Source organism: Nerophis ophidion, linkage group LG11 (assembly GCF_033978795.1).
Source record: "Nerophis ophidion isolate RoL-2023_Sa linkage group LG11, RoL_Noph_v1.0, whole genome shotgun sequence".
NCBI classification, from domain to species: domain Eukaryota; kingdom Metazoa; phylum Chordata; class Actinopteri; order Syngnathiformes; family Syngnathidae; genus Nerophis; species Nerophis ophidion.
The window spans coordinates 18986001-19007517 of NC_084621.1; the positions used below are offsets into that span (position 1 = coordinate 18986001).

Here is a 21517-nt window from a genome sequence, read left to right on the forward strand (position 1 = left end):
GTCATGCACATACACACAAACAGATATTCACGCACATACACACACATTCACGCACAAGCACATACACACACACATGCACACACACACGCACACACATTCACATACACACACACACACACACACATGGAAGTAGAGGTACACACGTGCACGGAGGCCCCCCCCCACACACACACACCAGCATCGTGCTGCATTGTGAGAAAAGGTGACTGCACATGACTTCTTGGATTGTTGTGCATGGACAAGGAACGACACCACCTGGAATTTCTCTTTCACTTTCTTCCCGCTTACGTTTTGGAACTTTTGCTGGCCTGAGAGTTGCGGAATGCTCTTGGATCACAAACAACAACAACAACAACAACAACAACAAAGACTTGTCGTGTGCACCTTCTTCCCACACAAACAGGAAGTGCACGATGTGCGCAAACTGCGAAAATGCTAACGCTAGCATGCCCACAGTTAAAATTGGACAACTACCAAATATAAGTGAATAAGTAGGAAATATAATATTTAATCATTTAAGTGTAACATTACTGAGGCATACGCAGGCAAAATTAGCTAAATAAAAGCATTAGCATCTTTACAGTTAGCATGTGTCAAGTAAAAAGTGCTATGACGCAAAAATATTAGTCAGTACATGTAAAGAACCAAGGACTCTGGTAAATGTTTGCAGAATTAGCGGAAAAACAGTCAACATGCTCATTTTATCATGCTAGCATGCTAACGTTAGCATGCTAACAGTTACAACACTTCAAGTACAAAGGGATATGACTGAGGTGTACGGCGACATAATTGGCAAGCAAAGTTAGCATGTGCAAGGTACCAAGTTATTTGAGTCTGGGGTAAACAGTTGCAAAATTATGAAAGCAAGTTAGCATGCTGATTTTGTCATGTTAGCATGCCAACAGTTAGCATAAGTCAAGTAACAAGTGATATGACTCTGAAGTGTATGGCGACAGAATTGGCAAGCAAAGATAGCATGCAAAAAGTTAGCATGTGGAAGGTACCAAGTTGTTTGACTCGGGGGTAAATGGTTGCAAAATTATGAAAGAGAGTTAGCATACTGATTTTGTCATGTTAGCATGCCAACAGTTAGCATAAACTGAGTACCAAGTGATATGACTCTGAGGAGTACAGTGAGAGATTTGTCAAAAAGAGTTAATCAAGTACCAAGTTAGATGACTCTGGGGTATATGGTTGCAAAATTACCACACGAAAAATTAGCATGCTAGCATGATAAATTAACACGCTAACAGTTAACATTCGTCAAGTACCAACTTAGGTGACTGTAGTGTAAATGGTTGCAAAATTAGCAAAAAAAAAATGGTAGCATACTAATTTTATCATGCTAACATGCTAGCATAAAAGTCAGCATGAGTCAAGTACCAAGTGAAAAGACTAAGGGAAAAGGTTGCAAAATTAGCACAAAACAAAAACTTAGCATGCTATCGTTAGCATGCTAACAGTTAACATGAGTCAAGTACCAAGTTATATGACTCTGGGGTAAACAATAGCAAAATTAGCACAAAAAAATTTTACATGCAAATCTTATCCCACTATCATGCTAACAGTTAACATGTGTCAAGTACCAAGTTAGATGACTCTAAAGGGAAAAGGTTGCAAAATTAGAACAAAAAAAAAGTTAGCATGCTAATTTGATCACATTAGCATGATAACAGTTAGCATGAGTCAAGTACCAAGTTAGACGACACTGGGGCAGATAATTACAAAATTAGCACAATAAAAAGTTAGCCTGCTAATTTTATCACGCTAGCATGTTAACAGTTATCATGTGCCAAGTACCAAGTTAGACGACTCTAAGGAAAAAGGTTGAAAAATTAGAAGAAAAAACCTTAGCATGCTAATTTTATCCCGTTAGTATGCTAACAGTTACCACGAGACCTACACCAAGTTAGATGACTCTGGGGTAAACAATTGCAAAATTAACACACCAAAAAGTTTGCGTGCTAACAGTTAACATGAGTCCAATACCAAGTTACATGACTCTGAGGTAAACACTTTCAAAATTAGCACACAAAAAAAGTTAGCATGCTAATTTTATCCCGCTAACATGCTAACAGTTATCATGAGTCAAGTACCAAGTTAGATGACTTGGGGGTAAACAATTGCAAAATTAACACAATAAAAAAATTTGCATACTAATTTTATCATGCTAGTTTGCTAACAGTTAATTTTAATCAAGTACCAAGTTAGATAACTCTAAGGGAAAAGGCTGCAAAATTAGAAGAAAAAAACCTTAGTATGCTAATTTTATCCCGCTAGCATGCAAACAGTTAACATGGCTCAAGTACCAAGTTAGACAGGGTAAACAATTGCAAAATTAGCACAAAAAAAGTTAGGCTGCTAATTTTATCCCGCCAACATGCTAACAGTTCACATGAATCAAGTACCAAGTTAGACAGGGTAAACCATTGCAAAATTAGCACAAAAAAGTTAGCATGCAAATTTTATCACGCTAACATGCTAACAGTTAAGATGAGTCAAGTACCACGTTATACGACTCTGGGGCAAACAATTGCAAAATTAACACAACAAAAAGTTAGCACGCTAATTTTATCATGCTATCATGCTAACAGTCAACATGGGTCAAGTACCAGGTTAGATGACTCTGGGGTAAACACTTGCAAAATTAGCACACAAAAAAAAGTTAGCATGTTAACTGTCTCATGTTAGCGCTAGCATGCTAACAGTTAGCATTAGTCAAGTACCAAGTTAGACGACTCTGGGGTAAACACTTGCAAAATTAGCACCAAAATAAAAAACAAAAAAATAAATTAGCATGCTAACAGTTAGCATGAGTCAAGTACCAAGTTAGACGACTCTGGGGTAAACAATTGCAAAATTAGCACCAAAATTAAAAGAACATTTTAAAAAATAGCATGCTAACAGTTAGCATGAGTCAAGTACTAAGTTAGATGACTCTGTCTGGGGTAAACACTTGCAAAATTAGCACCAAAATTAAAACAAAATTTTAAAAAATAGCATGCGAACAGTTAGCATGAGTCAAGTACCAAGTTAGATGACTGGTGTAAACACTTGCAAAATTAGCACAAAAAAAAAATAAAGGTAGCATGCTAACTGTCGAATGTTAGCGCTAACATGCTAACAGTTAGCATGAGTCAAGCACCAAGTTAGACGACTCTGGGGTAAACATTTGCAAAATTAGCACATAAATAAACTTTTTTTTTTTTTTTTGCATGCTAACAGTTAGCATGAGTCAAGTACCAAGTTAAATGACTCTGGGGTAAACAATTGCAAAATTAGCACAAATATATATATATATATATATATATATTTAGCATGCTAACAGTTAGCATGAGTCAAGTACCGAGGTAGACGAGTCTGGGGTAAACACTTGCAAAATTAGCACAAAAACAAAACAAAACAAAAGTTAGCATGAGTTAAGTACCAAGTTAGATGACTCTGGGATAAACACTTGCAAAATTATCACACAAAAAACAGTTAGCATGCTAACTGTCTCATGTTAGCGCTAGCATGCTAATAGTTAGCATGAGTCAAGTACCAAGTTAGACAACTCTGGGGTAAACACTTGCAAAATTAGCACCAAAATAAAAAACAAAACAAAAATTAGCATGCTAACAGTTAGTATGAGTCAAGTACCAAGTTAAACGACTCTGGGGTAAACAATTGCAAAATTTGCACCAAAATAAAAAAATTACCATGCTAACAGTAAGCGTGAGTCAAGTACTAAGTTAGATGACTGTCTGGGGTAAACACTTGCAAAATTAACACCAAAATAAAACAAATAAAAAAATAGCATGCTAACAGTAAGCATGAGTCAAGTACCAAGTTAGATGACTGGGGAAAACACTAGTAAAATTAGCACACAAAAAAAAGTAGCATGCTAACTGTCTAATGTTAGTGCTAGCATGCTAACAGTTAGCATGAGTCAAGTACCAAGTTAGACGACTTTGGGGTAAACACTTGCAAAATTAACACATAGATAAAAAATAAAACATTTTTTGCATGCTAACAGTTAGCATGGGTCAAGTACCAAGTTAGATGACTCTGGGGTAAACAATTGCAAAATTAGCACCAATATATATATATATTTTAGCATGCTAACAGTTAGCATGAGTCAAGTACCAAGGTAGACGATTCTGGGGTAAACACTTGCAAAATTAGCACAAAAACAAAACAAAACAAAACAAAAGTTAGCATGAGTCAAGTACCAAGTTAGATGATTCTGGGATAAACACTTGCAAAATTATCACACAAAAAAAAGTTAGCATGCTAACTGTCTCATGTTAGCGCTAGCATGCTAACAGTTAGCATGAGTCAAGTACCAAGTTACACGACTCTGGGGTAAACACTTGCAAAATTAGCACCAAAATAAAAAACAAAAAATAAATTAGCATGCTAACAGTTAGTATGAGTCAAGTACCAAGTTAAACGACTCTGGGGTAAACAATTGCAAAATTTGCACCAAAGTAAAAAAATTACTATGCTAACAGTAAGCATGAGTCAAGTACTAAGTTAGATGACTGTCTGGGGTAAACACTTGCAAAATTAACACCAAAATAAAACAAATAAAAAAATAGCATGCTAACAGTAAGCATGAGTCAAGTACCAAGTTAGATGACTGGGGAAAACACTTGTAAAATTAGCACACAAAAAAAAGTAGCATGCTAACTGTCTCATGTTAGCACTAGCATGCTAACAGTTAGCATGAGTCAAGTACCAAGTTAGACGACTTTGGGGTAAACACTTGCAAAATTAGCACATAGATAAAAAATAAAACATTTTTTGCATGCTAACAGTTAGCATGAGTCAAGTACCAAGTTAGACGACTCTGGGGTAAACAATTGCAAAATTAGCACCAAAATATATATACATTTTTTTAGCATGCTAGTAGTTAGCATGAGTCAAATACCAAGTTAAACGACTGTGGGATAAATACTTGCAAAATTAGCAGAAAAAAAAAAACCCAAAAAAGTTAGCATGAGTCAAGTACCAAGTTAGATGACTCAGGGGTAAACACTTGCAAAATTAGCACAAAATAAAAAATAAATAAAAAAATAACATGCTACCCGTTAGCATGAGTCAAGTACCAAGTTAGATGACTCTGGGGTAAACACTTGCAAAATTAGCACCAAAAAAAAGTTAGCATGCTAACTGTCTCATGTTAGCGCTAGCATGCTAACATTTAACATGAGTCAAGTACCAAGTTAAGACGACTCTGGGGTAAACACTTGCAAAATTAGCTAAAAAAAAATTAAATAAGTAAAGTTAGCATGCTAACAGTTAGCATGAGTCAAGTACCAAGTTAGATGACTCTGGGGTAAACAACTGCAAAATTAGCACCAAAATTCAAAATATTTTTTTTTTTTGCATGCTAACAGTTAGCTTGAGTCAAGTACCAAGTTAGATGACTCTGGGGTGAATACTTGCAAAATGAGCTCCAAAATAAATTAAAAAAATCAAGTTAGCATGTTAGCGCTAGCATGCTAACAGTCAGTGACAAAAGTTAGCATGGAAGATATTCCCCTAAAGCTGCACTTTAAAGTAGTCAGTGTGCAGCTTGTGTTGCAGCTGCACACTGACTACTCTCCAGGTGGAAGGTGAGGGCCTTTTTTTTCACCTCTGCTCTCTCACCTTCCAGGACGACGCCCCCGTGACCTCCGACCTCCAAGCCCCGCCCGGCGGCGGCGGCGAGGAGGAGGAGGAGGGGGAGGGGTCGGCCCAGCCCAAGCGCCTGCACGTCTCCAACATACCTTTCCGCTTCCGGGACCCTGACCTGCGGCAGATGTTCGGGGTGAGGACCAGGGCGTCCTGACTCCGCCTCCGTTGCCATAACGACCTCTCTCTCTCTCCCTGGCAGCAATTCGGGAAGATCCTGGACGTGGAGATCATCTTCAACGAGAGGGGGTCAAAGGTCAGTGGGAGGGGGGGGGGGGGGGGGGGTTGTTGAGAGGGAGCGACGCTGACCGAGGTCTGGAACACGCGCAGGGCTTCGGCTTCGTGACCTTCGAGAGCGCCGGCGAGGCCGACCGGGCCCGGGAGAAACTGAACGGCACCATCGTGGAAGGGAGGAAGATCGAGGTGAGTCGGTTGCCGTGGCGATAAGAGCATCCCCTTGAAACCCCCCCAGTGGCAAATGTTTGAATATAAATAACTGAAGTCTTTTAACATATTTTTACTTTTTAGGGACAGAGGACCCTATTGTATTTGTAAGGTTTTATTATTATTTTACCGCCGCCTCTTTGACCTGCTTCAAAACTTAACCAAATTTTACACGCACATCAGGACTGGCAAAAATTGCGATCTAATCCAAACCCCAAAACTCAAAATTGCGCTCTAGCGCCCCCTAGGAAAAAACACAGACAAAACTGCTCCTAGGCAGAAAACAGACAAAACTGACATGAAACAAAAACCTCTATGTAGGTCTCACTTAGACCTACATTTCATTCATTGACATTCTTCAGCAAAAATCAACAGGAAATTGGCAATTACCCCTTCAAAACCCTTCACCTTTTTTCAAACATTATCTCCTCTGAGCGCATTTGTAGTGTCGGCTTCAAACTCGCACAGGAAACAGATTGATTCCTTCTGATTAAAAGTTGCGCAAAGAGTTTTTCTAACTGCTCCGGTTTTGATTTTACGAGCCTTCAAAGAACTGCTGCGCTGATGCTGCTGCGCTGCTGCCGTCTCAAGATGGCCGCTTAAAAGCAGGAAGCACCAGCGTGACCACACAATGCAGAGAAGGTAGGTAATATGCGGGTAAAGATATGTTGACTGGGTGAAAGAAGGAGGCACCAGTTTGACTCCAGGATACAGAGAAGGTAGGTAATGTGCAGATATGTTGTCTGGGTGATGGCAGGAAGCCCCAGCATGTATGGGTGACAGAAAAAAGAACCAGTGTGACCCCAGGATGCAGGGAAGGTAGGTAATGTGCAGGTAAAGAGATGTTGAATGGGTAAAGGCAGGAAACACCAGCAAAAGTCGGTCCCGTCCATCGCTGCTTGCAGCTTTAATTCAATAGGTCAATTTACTAAATTATTACTTTTCATCTTAAGTGTTGCCTTCATGATCCTACTGTGTTGCCTTCATGGTCCTACTGTGTTGCCTTCATGAGTCCTATTGTGTTGCCTTCATGGTCCTACTGTGTTGCCTTCATGGTGCTACTGTGTTGCCTTCATGGTCCTACTGTGTTGCCTTCATGAGTCCTATTGTGTTGCCTTCATGATCTCTATTGTGTTGCCTTCATGGTCCTACTGTGTTGCCTTCATGGTGCTACTGTGTTGCCTTCATGATCCTATTGTGTTGCCTTCACGGCCCCTCAGGTGAACAACGCCACAGCGAGGGTGGTCACCAAGAAGCCGCAGACGACGCTGGTGAACGGCGACATGTCGGGTAAAGACAACCTTGCCTTCTCGACACTCAAAGAAATAAAAATGAAAAAGCTGTTCTTGCCCGCAGCTTCCGGCTGGAAGATCAACCCGGTCATGGGCGCCATGTACGCACCCGAACTTTACACGGGTCAGTGAACGCCACACGCTGTTCCAACACCACGTACTCCTTCCTCACCGTCTTCTGTCCCTCAGTGGCCAGCTTCCCCTACCCGATGGCGGCGCCCGCTCTGGCCTACCGCGGCTCGGCGCTGAGGGGCCGAGGGCGAGCCGTCTACAACGCCATCCGCTCCGCCGCCGCCACGCCCGCCGCCGTGCCCGCCTACCCCGGGTGAGTGGAAACGTGCTTCACTAAACGACTTCATTCAAACCACAATGTGTCATATCACAAGAAATATTACCTAAACATCACACTCACTCTCTTTTTGTACTTCAAAATAAAAGTACTTCAACTGTGTCAACAGCCACAATCTTCACAAATATCTAATTAATAGTACTTAAACTGTGTCTATATCATCACAAATATGCAACTAAAAGTACTTCAACTGTTATTTATAGCCACAATCATCAAAAATATGTGATTAAAAGTACTTAAAATTGTCTATAGCCACAATCATCACACATATGCAACTAAAATTACTTAAATTGTATCTATAGCCACAATAATCACGAATATGCAATTAATAGTTCTTAAACTGTATTTATATTCATAGTCATCACAAATATGCAATTAAAAGTACTTAAACTGTGTCTATATCATCACAAATATGCAACTAAAAGTACTTCAACTGTTATCTATAGCCACAATCATCACAAACATGCAACTAAAAGTACTTCAACTGTTATTTATAGCCACAATCATCAAAAATATGTGATTAAAAGTACTTAAAATTGTCTATAGCCACAATCATCACACATATGCAACTAAAATTACTTAAATTGTATCTATATCCACAATAATCACGAATATGCAATTAATAGTTCTTAAACTGTATTTATATTCATAGTCATCACAAATATGCAATTAAAAGTACTTAAACTGTGTCTATATTTTCAATCATCACACACATGCAACTAAAAGTACTTAAATTGTGTCTATATCCACAATCATCACAAATATTCAATTAAAATTCTTAAACTGTATTTATATTCATAATCATCACAAATATGCAACAAAAAGTACTTAAAGTGTATCTATATTCATAATTGTCCCAAATATGCAAATAAAAGTACTTAAACTGTATATTATCACGAATATGCAACTAAAAGTACTTAAAATGTGTCTATATCCACAATCATCACAAATATGCAATAAAAAAGTTCTTAAACTGTATTTATATTTATAATCGTCACAAATATGCAACTAAAAGTACTTTAACCGAGTCTATATCCACAATCATCACATATATGCAACTAAAAGTACTTAAACTGTGTCTATATCATCACAAATATGCAACTAAATGTACTTAAACTGTGTCTATATCATCACAAATATGCAACTAAATGTACTTAAACGGTGTCTATATCATCACAAATATCTAATTAATAGTACTTAAACTGTCTATATCATCACAAATATGCAACTAAAAGTACTTAAACTGTGTCAATACCCACAATCATCACAAATATGCAATTAAAAGTACTTAAACTGTATCTATATCATCACAAATATGCAACTAAAAGTACTTAAACTGTGTCTATATCATCACAAATATGCAAGTAAAAGTACTTAAACTGTGTCTATATCTTCACAAATATGCAATTAAAAGTACTTCAACTGTGTCTATATCATCACAAATATGCAACTAAAAGTACTTAAACTGTGTCTATATCATCACAAATATGCAACTAAATGTACTTAAACTGTGTCTATATCACAAATATGCAACTAAAAGTACTTAAAATGTGTCTATATCATCACAAATATGCAACTAAATGTACTTAAACTGTGTCTATATCATCACAAATATGCAACTAAATGTACTTAAACGGTCTCTATATCATCACAAATATGCAACTAAATGTACTTAAACGGTGTCTATATAATCACAAATATCTAATTAATAGTACTTAAACTGTGTCTATATCATCACAAATATGCAACTAAATGTACCTAAACGGTGTCTATATCACAAATATGCAACTAAAAGTACTTAAACTGTGTCTATATTATCACAAAGATGCAACTAAATGTACTTAAACTGTGTCTATATCATCACAAATATGCAACTGATTGTACTTAAACTGTGTCTGTATCATCACAAATATGCAACTAAATGTACTTAAACGGTGTCTATATCATCACAAATATGCAACTAAATGTACTTAAACAGTCTCTATATCATCACAAATATGCAACTAAATGTACTTAAACGGTGTCTATATCATCACAAATATGCAATTAAAAGTGTATAACTGTTATCTATAGCCACAATCATCACATATATGTAACTAAAAGTACTTAAACTGTGTCTATATCATCACAAATATGCAATTAAAAGTACTTAAACTGTTATCTATAGCCACAATCATCACAAAAATGCAGCTAAAAGTACTTGAACTGTGTCTATATCATCACAAATATGCAACTAAATGTACTTAAACGGTCTCTATATCATCACAAATATGGAACTAAATGTACTTAAACGGTGTCTATATCATCACAAATATGCAACTAAATGTACTTAAACTGTGTCTATATCATCACAAATATGCAACTAATTGTACTTACACTGTCTATATCATCACAAATATGCAATTAAAAGTACTTAAACTGTTATCTATAGCCACAATCATCACAAATATGCAGCTAAAAGTACTTAAACTGTGTCTATATCATCACAAATATGCAACTGAATGTACTTAAACTGTGTCTATATCATCACAAATATGCAACTAAACGTACTTAAACAGTGTCTATATCATCACAAATACTGTATGCAACTAAAAGTACTTAAACTGTGTCTCTATCATCACAAATATGCAACTAAAAGTACTTAATCTGTGTCTCTATCATCACAAATATGCAAATAAAAGTACTTAAACAGTGTCTATAACATCACGTACATGCAACTAAATGTACTTAAACTGTGTCTCTATCATCACAAATATGCAACTAAAAGTACTTAAACTGTGTCTATATCATCACAAATATGCAATTAAAAGTACTTAAACTGTGTGTGTATCATCACAAATATGCAATTAAAAGTACTTAAACTGTTATTTATAGCCACAATCATCACAAATATGCAGCTAAAAGTACTTAAACTGTGTCTATATCATCACAAATATGCAATTAAAAGTACTTAAGCTGTTATCTATAGCCACAATCATCACAAATATGCAGCTAAAAGTACTTAAACTGTGTCTATATCATCACAAATATGCAACTAAAAGTACTTAAACTGTGTCTATATCATCACAAATATGCAACTAAACGTACTTAAGGGCGGTATGGCGTAGTGGGTAGAGCGGCCGTGCCAGAAACCTGAGGGTTGCAGGTTCGCTTCCCACCTATGGACATCAAAGTTGCTGCCGTTGTGTCCTTGGGCAGGAAACTTCACCCTTTGCCTCCGGTGCCGCTCACACCGGTGAATGAATGATGAATGAATGATTGGTGGTGGTCGGAGGGGCCGTAGGCGCAAACTGGCAGCCACGCTTCCGTCAGTCTACCCCAGGGCAGCTGTGGCTACTGATGTAGCTTACCACCACCAGGTGTGAATGAATGATGGGTTCCCACTTCTCTGTGAGCGCTTTGAGTATCTAACAATAGAAAAGCGCAATATACATCTAATCCATTATTATTATTATTATTATTATTACTTAAATACAAATACTGTATGCAACTAAAAGTACTTAAACTGTGTCCCTATCATCACAAATATGCAACTGAAAGTACTTAAACTGTGTCTATATCGTCACAAATATGCAACTGAAAGTACTTAAACTGTGTCTATATCGTCACAAATATGCAACTAAATGTACTTAAACTGTGTCTATATCATCACAAATATGCAATTAAAAGTGTATAACTGTTATCTATAGCCACAATCATCACATATATGTAACTAAAAGTACTTAAACTGTGTCTATATCATCACAAATATGCAACTAAAAGTACTTAAACTGTGTCTATATCGTCACAAATATGCAACTAAATGTACTTAAACTGTGTCTATATCATCACAAATATGCAATTAAAAGTATATAACTGTTATCTATAGCCACAATCATCACATATATGTAACTAAAAGTACTTAAACTGTGTCTATATCATCACAAATATGCAATTAAAAGTACTTAAACTGTTATCTATAGCCACAATCATCACAAAAATGCAGCTAAAAGTACTTGAACTGTGTCTCTATCATCACAAATATGCAACTAAAAGTACTTAAATTGTGTCTATATCATCACAAATATGCAACTAAACGTACTTAAACAGTGTCTATATCATCACAAATACTGTATGCAACTAAAAGTACTTCAACTGTGTCTCAATCATCACAAATATGCAACTGAAAGTACTTAAACTGTGTCTATATCATCACAAATATGCAACTTAAAGTACTTAAACAGTGTCTATAACATCACATATATGCAACTAAAATGATAAATAAATGATAAATGGGTTGTACTTCTATAGCGCTTTTCTACCTTCTAGGTACTCAAAGCGCTTTGACACTACTTCCACATTTACCCATTCACACACACATTCACACACTGATGGAGGGAGCTGCCATGCAAGGCGCCAACCAGCACCCATCAGGAGCAAGGGTGAAGTGTCTTGCTCAGGACACAACGGACGTGACGAGGTTGGTACTAGGTGGGATTTGAACCAGGGCCCCTCGGGTTGCGCACGGCCACTCTCTCACTGCGCCACGCCGTCCCCGTACTTAAACTGTGTCTATATCATCACAAATATGCAACTAAAAGTACTTAAACTGTGTCTATATCATCACAAATATGCAATTAAAAGTACTTAAACTGTGTCTGTATCATCACAAATATGCAATTCAAAGTACTTAAACTGTCTATAGCCACCATGAATGAATGTATAGTAGATTCTGACACGTCACTTCCGGTTTTTGCTCATTGACCTAATACTAGAACGTCAAACTATGACCCCTAGTGGCCAAAAATCAATCAATCAATCAATCAATGTTTACTTATATAGCCCTAAATCACTAGTGTCTCAAAGGGCTGCACAAACCACCACGACATCCTCGGTAGGCCCACATAAGGGCAAGGAAAACTCACACCCAGTGGGACATTGGTGACAATAATGACCCAGTGGGACGTCGGTGACAATGATGACTAGGAGAACCTTAGAGAGGAGGAAAGCAATGGATGTCGAGCGGGTCTAACATGATGCTGTGAAAGTTCAATCCACAATGGATACAACACAGTCGCGGGAGTCCAGTCCAAAGAGGATCCAAGACACAGCAGCGAGAGTCCCGTTCACAGCGGAGCCAGCAGGAAACCATCCCAAGCGTAGGCGGACCAGCAGCGCAGAGATGTCCCCAGCCGATACACAGGCGAGCAGTACATGGCCACCGGATCGGACTGGACCCCCTCCACACGGGAGAGTGGGACATAGAAGAAAAAGAAAAGAAACGGCAGATCAACTGGTCTAAAAAGGGAGTCTATTTAAAGGCTAGAGTATACAAATGAGTTTTAAGGTGAGACTTAAATGCTTCTACTGAGGTGGCATCGCGAACTGTTACCGGGAGGGTATTCCAGAGTACTGGAGCCCGAACGGAAAATGCTCTATAGCCCGCAGACTTTTTTTGGGCTTTGGGAATCACTAATAAGCCGGAATCCTTTGAACGCAGATTTCTTGCCGGGACATATGGTACAATACAATCGGCAAGATAAGATGGAGCTAGACCGTGTAGTATTTTATACGTAAGTAGTAAAACCTTAAAGTCACATCTTAAGTGCACAGGAAGCCAGTGCAGGTGAGCCAGTACAGGCGTAATGTGATCAAACTTTCTTGTTCTTGTCAAAAGTCTAGCAGCCGCATTTTGTACCAACTGTAATCTTTTAATGCTAGACATGGGGAGACCCGAAAATAATACGTTACAGTAGTCGAGGCGAGACGTAACAAACGCATGGATAATGATCTCAGCGTCTTTAGTGGACAGAATGGAGCGAATTTTAGCGATGTTACGGAGATGAAAGAAGGCCGTTTTAGTAACGCTTTTAATGTGTGCCTCAAAGGAGAGAGTTGGGTCGAAGATAATACCCAGATTCTTTACCGTGTCGCCTTGTTTAATTGTTTGGTTGTCAAATGTTAGAGTTGTATTATTAAATAGAGTTCGGTGTCTAGCAGGACCGATAATCAGCATTTCCGTTTTTTTGGCGTTGAGTTGCAAAAAGTTAGCGGACATCCATTGTTTAATTTCATTAAGACACGCCTCCAGCTGACTACAATCCGGCGTGTTGGTCAGCTTTAGGGGCATGTAGAGTTGGGTGTCATCAGCATAACAGTGAAAGCTAACACCGTATTTGCGTATGATGTCACCTAGCGGCAGCATGTAGATGCTGAAGAGTGCAGGGCCAAGGACCGAACCCTGGGGAACTCCACACGTTACCTTAACGTAGTTTGAGGTCACATTGTTATGGGAGACACACTGCATCCTATCAGTAAGATAAGAGTTAAACCAAGACAGGGCTAAGTCTGACATACCAATTCGTGTTTTGATACGTTCTAATAAAATATTATGATCGACGGTATCGAAAGCAGCGCTAAGATCGAGGAGCAGCAACATAGATGACGCATCAGAATCCATCGTTAGCAATAGATCATTAGTCATTTTTGCGAGGGCTGTCTCCGTCGAGTGATTTGCCCTGAAACCGGATTGAAAGGTTTCACATAGATTGTTAGACGCTAAGTGTTCATTTAACTGCTCCGCAACAATTTTTTCAAGGATTTTTGAAATAAAGGGAAGGTGAGACACCGGTCGGTAATTTACCATGAGGTCAGGATCGAGGTTAGGTCTTTTAAGAAGAGGATGAATAACCGCTTTTTTGAATGCTAGGGGAACAGTGCCCGAGGAGAGTGATAAGTTTATAATATTTAGCACTGATGGACCTAATAATACAAAGAGTTCCTTGATCAGTTTCCCAGGAAGAGGGTCAAGTAAACATGTTGTCTGTTTTATTCCATTTACACGTTGTAACAATTCCTCTAATGTTATTTCCTCAAAACGAGAGAAACTATTTTGGAGGGCAGTATCCGCCGTATATGCAATCGTGTCAGTGTTAATAGAACCCCGTTGTAGCTGGGACGCATTGTCTTTAATCTCCTTTCTAATGACTTCAATTTTCTTACTAAAGAATTGCATAAAGTCATCAGCTGAGTGGGTTAAGCTACTGGAAGGAGTCCCTTGTTGGGTTAGCGATGCTACCGTACTAAACAAAAATTTAGGATCGTTTTTATTACGGTGGATGAGATTTGAGTAATATTTAGCTTTAGCTAAGGTAAGCATGCGTTTATAAGTTATTAAACCATCACTCCATGCTTGATGGTGCACCTCAAGTTTAGTCGTGCGCCATTTGCGTTCCAGCTTTCTGCATAATAATTTCTGAGCTCTAGTTTCTTCTGTAAACCACGGGGTGCGCTTTTTTGGAGCCTTTTTTAACTTTAGCGGTGCTATGTTATCAATGGTTTCGCGCAGGGCGTCGTTAAAGTTGTTAGTGAGGTTATCAATAGAGCCCACATACTTTGGGAATGGTGCCATTACCGAGGGCAGTAGGTCCGCAAGAGTTGTCGTTGTGGCTGTATTAATGTTGCGGCTGCTATAGCAGTTATTATTATTATTAGTTTGACGAACATGCGTCTGAACCTCGAATTTTATATTCCAGTACAAATCAATGTTCCTCATATAAAAAATTAATACAATTACATAATTCTCTGGAAAACAACATAGAGACATGCTTTTTAGCAAAAAAAAAATTTTTTTTTTAAATAAACATAAAATATAACAGTATATATGTGATATTGCATGGAAGACAATAAGATAACATAGGATGTGAAATATTGTTTGCAGAGTGGTGTACCAGGACGGTCTCTATGGAGCAGAACTATATGTGAGTCACCACCTTACTTCCTGTTTGAGGACATACTACTTCCTGTCATGTGACCATGTCCCCCCCACCCCTGCAGGCCGGTTACCCTGCTGCCTACAGGATGGCCCAGTCTGCCGCCTCTGCCACTGCAACCTACAGTGATGGGTAGGCCACTCTTAACACCGTCTGTAAACCCTGGCGCCCCTAGGGGCTGTTGGCCACACTAAACACCGCCTGTAAATCCTGGAGCCCCCTAGGGGCTGTGGGCTACATGTAGGCCACCATAAACTCGCCTGTAAACTCTGGCGCCCCCTAGGGGCTGTGGGCCACATGTAGGTCACTCTAAACCCAGCCTGTAAACCCTGGCGCCCCCTAGGGGCTGTGGGCGACATGTAGGCCACGCTGAATCCGGCCTGCAAACCCTGGCGCCCCTTAGGGGCTGTGGGCCACATGTAGGTCACTCTAAACCCGGCCTGTAAACCCTGGCGCCCCCTAGGGGCTGTGGGCTACATGTTTCCCAACAAATAGCTCAATTAGCTACTAAATTGTTTTTGAATGAAATCTTGTACCAAAGTTAGCACAACACCATAAAGTTACTTGTAGCAGGGCTTTTGTCCACTGCATGTGCGAGAAATTTCAAGTCGAACCATAGATTTTAAATATTACATATTTGTAATTAATTTAAACATTTTTTTAAATATTACAGTTATACATTAGTTCATTTTTTAATGAATTTGTGTATTCATTCATTGTGAGCAAAACCAGTTTTTAATATTAAATATACAATATATATACTGTATACATTATATATACAATATATATTACATGCAATTTACACACATATATACAAATATATTATATACAGATACAACAATACCGCGATTATAATGATAATGTGATAATTTGGTGGTATATGAAATTTTTATATCATTAATCCCTAATATATATACACACATATATATCTATATATACAGTATATATATATATACACACATATATATACATATACACACACATATATACAGTGGAGGAAAACAGTATTTAGTCAGCCCCCGATTGTGCAAGTTTTCCCACTTAAAATGATGACAGAGGTCTGTAATTTTCATCATAGGTACACTTCAACTGTGAGAGACAGAATGTGAAAAAAAAATCCAGGGATTCACATTGTAGGAATTTTAAAGAATGTATTTGTAAATTATGGTGGAAAATAAGTATTTGGTCAACCATTCAAAGCTCTCACTGATGGAAGGAGGTTTTGGCTCAAAATCTCCCGATTTATGGCCCCATTCATTCTTTCCTTAACACGGATCAATCGTCCTGTCCCCTTAGCAGAAAAACAGCCCCATAGCATGATGTTTCCACCCCCATGCTTCACAGTAGTTATGGTGTTCTTGGGATGCAACTCGGTATTCTTCTTCCTCCAAACACGACGAGTTGAGTTTATACCAAAATGGATACATGGATGATACAGCAGAGGATTGGGAGAATGTCACGTGGTCAGATGAAACCAAAATAGAACTTTTTGGTATAAACTCAAATCGTCGTGTTTGGAGGAAGAAGAATACTGAGTTGCATCCCAAGAACACCACACCTACTGTGAAGCATGGGGGTGGAAACATCATGCTTTGGGGCTGTTTTTCTGCTAAGGGGACAGGACGATTGATCCGTGTTAAGGAAAGAATGAATGGGGCCATGTATCATGAGATTTTGAGCCAAAACCTCCTTCCATCAGTGAGAGCTTTGAATGGTTGACCAAATACTTATTTTCCACCATAATTTACAAATAAATTCTTTAAAATTCCTACAATGTGAATTCCTGGATTTTTTTTTCACATTCTGTCTCTCGCAGTTGAAGTGTACCTATGATGAAAATTACAGACCTCTGTCATCATTTTAAGTGGGAGAACTTGCACAATCGCTGGCTGACTAAATACTTTTTTGCCCCACTGTATATATACACATATATATGTATACATTATCATATATATAATATATATTAAATGCAATTTACACACATATATACATACATATTTTATATAAAGATATACAGATACAACAATACTGTGATTATAACTATAATGTGGTAATTTTGTGGTATATGAATTTTTTACATTGTTAATCCCTAATATATATATATATATACACATATATATCTATATATACTGTATATAGATTGATGGTGTGGTGGTGCGCGGCATCGTCCTGAGTGTCGTGTTTGGCTGAAATAAAGATTGGACTGTTGCCACGGAATATGTCATAAAAAGATGGTGGGACAATCACAAGTGAGCACTTTTCTCTTTCTGCTGATGTGGTCAGGTACGGCCGTGTGTACGCCGCTGCTGCGGACCCCTACCACCACTCGGTGGGGCCCACCACCACGTACGGCGTCGGCACGGTGGTGAGCCCAAACACGCTTGCACTGTCATCATGTTGCTATGCTAACCAGCTGTGCCGGGACTTCAATTGTCACATTCATTCATTCATTCATTGGGTGTTTGGCTGGCTTTTTTCCTGATTGTTGCCGCCCAAATCGCCTCAATTCACGGCGCCTTTATCCTAAAGTCAGGGCAAAAGCTGCCTTACATTAACAATGTTTTTTTGAAATGTTGAATGAACTTGTCATTTTTAAGAAATTGTTTCTATACAGAGGTGTCCAAAGTGCGGTACAGGGGTCATTTTTTCAGGTAAATGCTATGTAGAGAGGCGTAGCCGGCGAACCAGCAGCGGGGCAGGGCAGGCTGGAGCTCTGCTCAAGATGGCGGCAAGGAGGCGGAGAATGTGGCTGAGCGGAGAGGCGGGGCATGCCAGGAGCGACGCTATGAGCGAGATCAGGGGCGTGGCTCACACACCGGCACACAATTAACTCATCTCCTCACGCTGTATAAAAGGGGAGAAGGAGGAGAGAGCCAGAAAGGAGCTGGAGAGTCCGCAGCAGCAACCAAGGAGGAGAAGCAAAGAGAAGAGCAAGAGCGCCGAGGAGCGAGCAGCAGGAGCAGCGACGGCACAAACGACATCTGTTGTTGAAAAATAAAAGAGTTAAACCTGATAGAGAGATGTCCTTCCTGGGTGGTCAGTGGAACCCGAGCGGCGACAGGGAGTCGTTCACATTTTTTTCAATAACAGATGTCTTTTGTGCCGTCGCCGCTTCTGCTGCTCGCTCCTCGGTCGCTTTTCAGCTGGCCGTGTCTCCGTCTTTCGTGTGCTCTTTGGCGCTCTTGCTTTCCTCTTTGCTTCTCCTCATTGTTCGCTGCTGCGGACCCCCCCACTACCTTTCCTGTTTCTCTCCTCCTTCTCCCCTTGTATACAGCGTGAGGAGATGAGTTAATTGTGTGCCGGTGTGTGAGCCACGCACCTGATCTCACTCGTAGCGTCGCTCCCGGCACGCCCCGCCTCTTGTTTAGGGCTCCAGCGTGCCCTGCCCCGCTGCTCGTTTGCCCGCTCCGCCTCTCTACACGCTATTACTTTGAAAAAGCAGTAAAAAGTGTAATAAAAGAGTAAACGGGTGAAATGTAACAAAAAAAAGTTGCAATGTTTAAATTTAATAACACAAAGCTGCCATGCAGGCTGTTTTTTTTAAACTGTCGTTGCTGTAAAAATAATAATGAATCAAACTCAATGTTGTTATGAATTATTGACATATTTAAGAATCAAATAACATCACATCAAATATTACAATTTGAAATGTTTTTGGTGAATATATTGCATATTTTGTGTGTTTGCCACCAATTTTTTTATTGACAAAAACGGCAAAGACACACACACACACACACGCGTATATATATATATATATATATATATATATATATATATATATATATATATATATATATATATATATATATATATATATAAATTGGTAAAAACATGATGTATATATATATATATATATACACACACAAACACACACACATATATATGTGTGTGTATATTGTGGGTTCTTCCGAGGATGTTGTAGTCGTAATGATTTGTGCAGTCCTTTGAGACATTTGTGATTTGGGGCTATATAAATAAACATTGATTGATTGATTGATATATATACATATATATATATATACACACACATATATATATATATATATATATATATATATATATATATATATATATATATATATATATATATATATACATATATATATATATATATATATGTGTGTGATTTTTTTTTGCCGTTTTGTCATTAAAAGAAAATGGGTGGCAAACACACAAAATATACAATATATTCACCAAAAATATTTCTAAGTAGAATATTTGATGTGTTGTTATCGGAGCCCTAAATATGTCAATATTTCATAAAAATATTGAGTATACATATATATATATATATATATATATATATATATATATATATATATATATATATATATATATATATACAGTTTTCCCCCAGAAAATGTGTTAGTTAAGGTGGTGTCTCCACCTCGTCGCTGCCACCAATAGGCAATAGACTACAGACTGCGGTGAAGTAGGCCGGCTTCGTCGCTTGAAGAAGCCTACAACTTTTGGTTGTGTTTTCCGCGATATACGATATATATCTCAATATATTTTCCGTAAAGTAAAAACAAAATAATGAAAAATGACACAACAAAACAAAAAAATCACACTTAGGGACCCAAAAAGGTCCCAATCATAAAAGTGTTAAAAATAACTCATTAAATATAATTATTACTTTGAAATCTCTAGCTCAACTTCAGATGTATCTATCAATTATACGTTTTTAGGACTTTTTGAATAATGACACTTAAAATAAAAAATAAAAAATCACACTTAAGGTCTCAGGGACCCAAAAAGGTCCCACGCATAAAAGTCTTCAAAATAAGTCATTAATCAATAAATATAATTTTTTCTTTGAAATCTCTAGCTCAAATTCAGATCCATCTATCAATTATACGTTTTTAGTACTTTTTGAATAACGACACTTAAAACAAAACAAAAAAATCACACTTAAAGTCTCAGGGACCCGAAAAGGTTCCACTCATAAAAGTGTTGAAAATAAGTGAATAATCAATAAATATAATTTTTGCTTTGAAATCTCGAGATCTACTTCAGATCCATCCAGCAATTATATGTTTTTAGTACTTTTTGAACAATGACACTTAAAACAAAACAAACAAAAAATCACTAAATGTCTCAGGCCACTCATAAAAGTGTTAAAAATAAGTCAATAAGTATCATTTTTACTTTGAAATCTCTAGATCAACTTCAGATCTATCAATCAATGTAATGTTTTTAGTACTTTTTGAACAATGATACTTAAAAGAAAAAAAATCACTCTAAAGGTCTCTGGGACCCAAAAAGGTCCCACACATTAAAGTCTTCAAAATAAGTCATTAATCAATATATATCATTTTTACTTTGAAATCTCTGGCTCAACTTCAGATCCATCTATCAATTATACGTTTTTAGTACTTTTTGAATAATGATACTTAAAATTAAAACAAAACAAAAAAATCACACAAAAAGTCTCAGGGACCCAAAAAGGTCCCACTCATAAAAGTCTTCAAAATAAGTCATTATTCAATAAATATCATGTTTACTTTGAAATCTCTAGATCAACTTCAGATCCATCTATCAATTATACATTTTTGGTACTTTTTGAATAATGACACTTAAAACAAAACAGAAAAATCACTCTTAAGGTCTCAGGGACCCGAAAAGGTTCCACTCAGAAAAGTATTCAAAATAAGTCATTAATCAATAAATAAATATAATTTTTACTTTGAAATCTCTAGATCAACTTCAGATCCATCTACCAATTATACGTTTTTAGTACTTTTTGAATAAAGACATTTAAAACAAAACAAAAAAATCACACTTAAGGTCTCAGGGACCCGAAAAGGTTCCACTCATAAAAGTGTTAAAAATAAGTCAATAATCAATAAATATAATTTTTACTTTGAAATCTCGAGATCAACTTCAGCTCTATCTATCAATTAAACGTTTTTAGTACTTTTTGAATAATGACACTTAAAACAAAACAAAAAAATCACACTTAAGGTCTCAGGGACCTGAAAAGTTTCCACTCAAAAAAGTGTTAAAAATAAGTAATTAAATAT

At 37.7% G+C, this 21517-nt stretch overlaps 1 protein-coding gene and 1 long non-coding RNA gene across 4 annotated transcripts in view; both read left to right on the plus strand.

Moving 5' to 3' along the window:
* Positions 1 to 21517, plus strand: part of rbfox1l (RNA binding fox-1 homolog 1, like) — a 40573-nt gene that overhangs the window by 12358 nt on the left and 6698 nt on the right. Inside the window, exons 3-11 of one of the 3 annotated variants that reach the window (XM_061915278.1) lie at positions 5642 to 5794; positions 5861 to 5914; positions 5989 to 6081; positions 7323 to 7392; positions 7459 to 7518; positions 7584 to 7719; positions 15443 to 15482; positions 15559 to 15626; positions 17778 to 17859. In XM_061915278.1, the coding sequence (XP_061771262.1) occupies positions 5642 to 5794; positions 5861 to 5914; positions 5989 to 6081; positions 7323 to 7392; positions 7459 to 7518; positions 7584 to 7719; positions 15443 to 15482; positions 15559 to 15626; positions 17778 to 17859 (756 nt within the window). Of the gene's footprint in view, positions 1 to 5641; positions 5795 to 5860; positions 5915 to 5988; positions 6082 to 7322; positions 7519 to 7583; positions 7720 to 15442; positions 15483 to 15558; positions 15627 to 17777; positions 17860 to 21517 lie in introns of those variants that run through there. The other 2 variants (XM_061915277.1, XR_009808766.1) reach the window with 2 other exon arrangements.
* On the plus strand, positions 3 to 4870 carry LOC133561760 (uncharacterized). Its single transcript, XR_009808767.1, has 2 exons — positions 3 to 2352; positions 2452 to 4870. It is a non-coding gene; the product is annotated as an uncharacterized LOC133561760 (long non-coding RNA).